The 5,089-nt window shown below is 39.8% G+C and overlaps 1 protein-coding gene across 1 annotated transcript; it reads right to left on the reverse strand.

Moving 5' to 3' along the window:
- Window positions 1-831: 831 nt before the first annotated feature.
- Window positions 832-4,808, reverse strand: LOC111441478 (zinc finger CCCH domain-containing protein 30-like). The gene is made up of 2 exons (XM_023078493.1): window positions 4,526-4,808; window positions 832-3,535 (listed from the first exon to the last, which is right to left on the reverse strand). The coding sequence occupies exon 2, from the start codon at window positions 3,523-3,525 to the stop codon at window positions 1,348-1,350; it is 2,178 nt and encodes a 725-aa protein (XP_022934261.1). The 5' UTR covers window positions 3,526-3,535; window positions 4,526-4,808; the 3' UTR covers window positions 832-1,347.
- Between the last annotated feature and the right edge of the window lie 281 nt (window positions 4,809-5,089).

Consider the following 5,089-nt stretch of genomic DNA (forward strand, 5'->3'; position numbering starts at 1 on the left):
TAAGGAATTATTGTTATTGTTGACAATAAAATTATTTAAAATGAAAATAAAAATGGATAAAAATATATATATATTCTCGCACATTCTCATACGGAATTTTCTATTAAAATATATTCCTGGCATAAAATAAGCCTAATAATTAGGCGAGCTCAATTATATACTTATTTTAAGAAAAATAATTTAGGTATTTTAGGAATAAATATATCTAATTATTTTATAAAAAAGATTTAGATTCTCTGAAAAAGTTTTAAGAATAAATTGTCTGGTTTCTATTATAAATATCCCTCTATCGTGTGTAAACTTCTTTCTAGTAGATGAATTTTAAAATTGTCGAGGGAAGCCCGAAAGAAAAAGCCCAAAGAAGACAATGTTTGCAAAATCCTTGAAGGAAACCCGAAAGCGAAACCTTAAAAAAGACAATGTTTGTTAATGGTGAGCTTGGACGGTTACAAATGGTATAAACAAGATCTCACATCAGTTAAAAATGGCTAATGGTGAGCTTGGACTCTTACAAATGGTATAATGTGAGATCCCACGTCGATTAGAAAGGAGAACGAAACATTCCTTATAAGAGTAGAAACTTCTCCCCAACAAACGTATTTTAATACCGTGAGACCGATAACGATATGTAATGAACCAAACCAAACCAAAGCAACCCTTAACTCCCTCGATCCCCATTAAGACGTATGCCCTACCCACTGCGCCTCCATGGGGCGCACACACAATTACACCCCACAATATCATCAACAGTAGTAAATGTCTACCCATATCTCCTCCACATTAAAGGAACCACAACACATCACTTCCAATACACAGATTCTATCATAATTAACAAGAACAAAAGAAAAAATAACTTCAGATTCAAAGTTTTACATCAATATATATAATAAGAGGAAGCTCTCAACATATTGAACAATCTTTGGCAGTACATATCCTCCCCTCCCCCTCTTCTTTTTGTTTCATATATGGATGGAAAAAATTTAAATAGATGGAAAAAAAAGAACAAAAGAAAAAAGCTCTTGGTTTCTACAGCTTTTGAATCAAGAAGCCTTTGTTGGAATTGGAAATGAAATTGCAGAAAATGGATAGAGAAATATAATAGAACCTGGACGAGTTTTCTTAATATTTTGGCCCAGAGACTTCACTGACTGACTCGCTGACTGATGTAAAATAATGAATGGTAAGTAATTGAATGATCCTTTTAGGAATAGAGTAATCAATCAATCAATCTGACCCCTTCTTCCAACCCTTCCTCCCTCCACCATCATCATCTTCAGCTTCACCTTACCTTTACCTTACCTTACCTTACCCAGAAAGAATTTTATGTTGTTGTTGTTGTTGTACTTGCTACACTACAAGCTGATCAAGCTGCATCTGCTCAAGCCAAGCTCCAATCACAGAATGATCAGTGGATTCTAATTGTGGTTTAGTAGTAGTTAGACCCTCACCGGATGCTGCACCGCCCCTCCCAGGCACTGCCAGCTTCTCTTTAAGCATCTCAGGTGGGGATTCCTTCACAAGGGTTTGAACCCATGATAAGTCAGGCTCCTCCCCGTTATTTCCCATTTCAAAAGAAGATGACCTTCGCATTTGTTGACCCAGTTCATTCTTACCAACCGACCAATCCACCTTTCCTTTGGGGGACCCCCATTTAGGCAAAGAATTGATAGGAGATCCGATCAATGAGCTTGGGACATTAGATCCAAGCTCCCTTGAACTGAGAGTGCGCAGATTATGCTTTTCACGCTGTACGAAGGCGGAGAACCTAGATCCCATAGGGGAATGTGGCTCGGTGTTTCTTGGCGACATCCTTCCCGGGGATGAAACTCCATAAGAGGCCTGCAACAAATGATGATCAACATTCTTAGGGGACATAATGCTTGTATTGATAGGTGATAACATGTTCTGCTGCTGCTGCTGGAATTGGTTTAGCATTGTTGATTTGCGCGTAGGGGAAAAGACATTGGCAGCTGGATCGGAGAATCTAGGAGACGAAGAGATCTCAGAAGAAAATAATTCTTCAAGATTGTTAGGAGTTAGAGTTTGGGTCCAGCCAGATCGGCTCACAGACACAGGAGTCGGACAAGGTTGAGAGAAACAGTTCAAATCATTCAAAATCCGTGGCTGGCTGTTGAAGTCAGGCAGGACGTTCAAATCTTCCAGAGGCATATCCCTGGCATTCAGAGACGACCTCAATCGGCTGGATTGAAGGTTACTTCCTGGTAAATGAAGAGTCGGTACATTTGGTTGCTGCCAGTTCACAGAAGAGTGACAAACACCATTAGAAGAGGGAGACATGGTCTGAGTAAATGGAGATGGAGATAAAGCTGACACTGATGAAGGGGAACCAGGCAGAAGACCCAATGCAGTAGCCATATCCATTACAGTTGGAGCAGATCCAATTGATCGTGGGGACGGGACAGCAGATCCAGTGGACACATACAATGGCCTTAGTTCTTCGTTAGTGTGAGCAAAGAAGCAGACCCTCCTATTGCAACTGGTGCCATCCTTGCAAAGGCGAGTTCGATACTGTGCTGGGTGAAGCCAACACTCGAATACGCCATGTGCATATTCACACATATCCCCATGCCTGCAAGCCCCCTTTCTAAAGTCAGGGCAAGGAACACAGCTGTAATGAAACTTCCTTGGGTCTCTTCTGCGGGCATTCTCCCCTGGGTGGACAAAAGGACACTCGGTCCAATCATGAGAATACGCCCGAGAACAAGGTCTCACCTTGAAAGAGAACATACGAAACTCATCAGTTGCATATATGCTGTTCTTGATGTCAGGAAGTGATGGGTCAATTGGATATTCTTTTTTCTCCTTTGTAGAGTTTGCAAACCCGTCAGTAAATTTGGGAGAGGAAATAGACTTGGGTGTAGATCGAAACTCATCCTCCAACGACGAGGAAAGTAGCGGTGAATCTGAATCAGGCGTTTTGATTGACAAATGTAAACAGGATACATCCAAAGATCCACTTGAATGATTATTGAGAAGCTCCTCTAGCCTGAACCTTGTGTTCTGCTTCTGCAATTTTGGGTGAACGAAAATGACATCCACAGGGCAGTCGCCATTAACATCCTTGGTTTTCGGGTCAGCACCAGCAGATAATAGCAAATCGACAATATCAACAGCATTCACAGAACCACTGGAAGTAGCACAGTGGAGAGCAGTGCTCTTGTCTGTGCCAGATGAGAGATTAACATCAACCTCAGGATATGATAGTATAAGCTTCAGAACATCAACACAACCATATGTGGCAGCAACCATCAGGGGTGTTCTGTGCTCATTAACAACTTGTTTTGAACCTTTTTGACGAACATACCAGAGTCCAGACTTGTTAAGAGAGAACAAATTAGACTCCATCATACTCTTGAAGCCTTCTGCATCGTTGTCAGAAGCAAGCTCCAGTAAACTATAAAAAGAATCCTCACAATCAACAGTTAAATGATTCATGTCTTTGGGGTTAGATAATCTTGCCGAAGTAGTAGATGCAGAATTGGATTTTTCTGGACCACCACACATACTCAAATATCTGCAATCAAAGAAAAAAAACTGTGCATTTATGCCTCATATTACATCAACAAAATCAGAAGGTTAAGGGAATTAAATACAAATACGAAAAGAATATGTTCAAAAGCTCACCAGAATAAGCAAATAAAAAGCTTCTACAATAAATTAGTTTAGGATAATCAGCGAACAGGATTGCAAAACTCTTTCATCAAAAAGCAACAAATCATAACAGGCCTATGAATAACAAATATCCACCGAGACAATCTCAAATACATCAGAAAACAGAAACTCACTCCACCCAAGAGTACTTTCCATTTGTGTAATGATAAGGACCAACCAAGAGTTGAAAACTGGTACCCACAGGAGCTTAAGACGAATAACAAACCCATATAATAGGTGAACAGCAGGCGACCACACTCGAGGAAAGCTGTACTGATACTTGACTCATGATTCTATATTTTAGTACTATATGCTAAGCGATTATCACCGGAATTAAAAACGATACTACTAAGATGAAGGTTTCGATCTGAAGCTTAAGAGTTTCAACTAAAAGCAATCTGTTTCATCTTAATATTATAAAAATTTCTTCGCAAAAATCACCAAAAAAACATCTCCCAACTTCCCTCAACTCCTAGAAAATCAACGATCACAGAAATTAAACAAACAGAACACATAAATATTAAAATATATATATATATATATCCAGACAAAGGTAAACAGAAGAGAAACATTAGAATCAAAATCCAAAAGAGAAAACTCAAAATTAACAAAGCAGGTCGCTCAAGAGAAAACGAAGCTGATAAAAGCAGATCAGTATCAACAAACGTCAACTGTAATATCACGATCCTCACAACACAACAACAATAAAACTTAATTAAAACTTCACACGTACTAAACTCCAATTGAAACCCTTGCATCCCCCATCCGAACGAAATATAAAATTAATAAAAAGAATATTTTTTCCAAAATGTTAAGCTTCAAGCTCAATCCGAACTACAAAACAAAAACTCACAGTTATCTATAGCAGCAGAAGAAAACCAGGCAGAGATCTAAGAGAGAGAAGAAAGCGGGCTTCGAAAGTGGCACTCATCGATCGGAGGAGAAAACGGAGGAAGAAAGAGCCACTTCACTGAAGGAAAAGAAGAAGATCGGAAAGATGAAGCTAAAAGACATCATCTCCGGCGCCGGTGAAGGAAATAAAGAAGGAGAAGAGAGAGTTTTCAGAGAGAGAGAGAGAGAAGGGGGGAGATGAGGAAGACGAAGAAGAAGAAGAAGAAATTAACGTCTGAAATTGAAATGAAATGCGGATTGGAAAGTTTTGGGGGAATTTAAATTTAATGTTGGGAGTTGTAAGGAAATGAGGGGAAATGACATTGAAATTCACACGAAATGAAATGCAAATTAAGTAGCAAACTTTTGAGAGCGGGATGACCGGCTTGGCCAGGGGAAGTAGGGTGGGGCTTAGTGGTAGTGAAGGACGAGGTGTTGACTGGCTGAGGAGGTGGACAGTGGAGCGGAATTAAAGGAGGATCATTAAGTGGAATGGAAGCAGGGGTTTGGAGTCCGCCAATGAAAT

Source organism: Cucurbita moschata, unplaced genomic scaffold (assembly GCF_002738365.1).
Source record: "Cucurbita moschata cultivar Rifu unplaced genomic scaffold, Cmos_1.0 Cmo_Scf00004, whole genome shotgun sequence".
Lineage (NCBI taxonomy): Eukaryota > Viridiplantae > Streptophyta > Magnoliopsida > Cucurbitales > Cucurbitaceae > Cucurbita > Cucurbita moschata.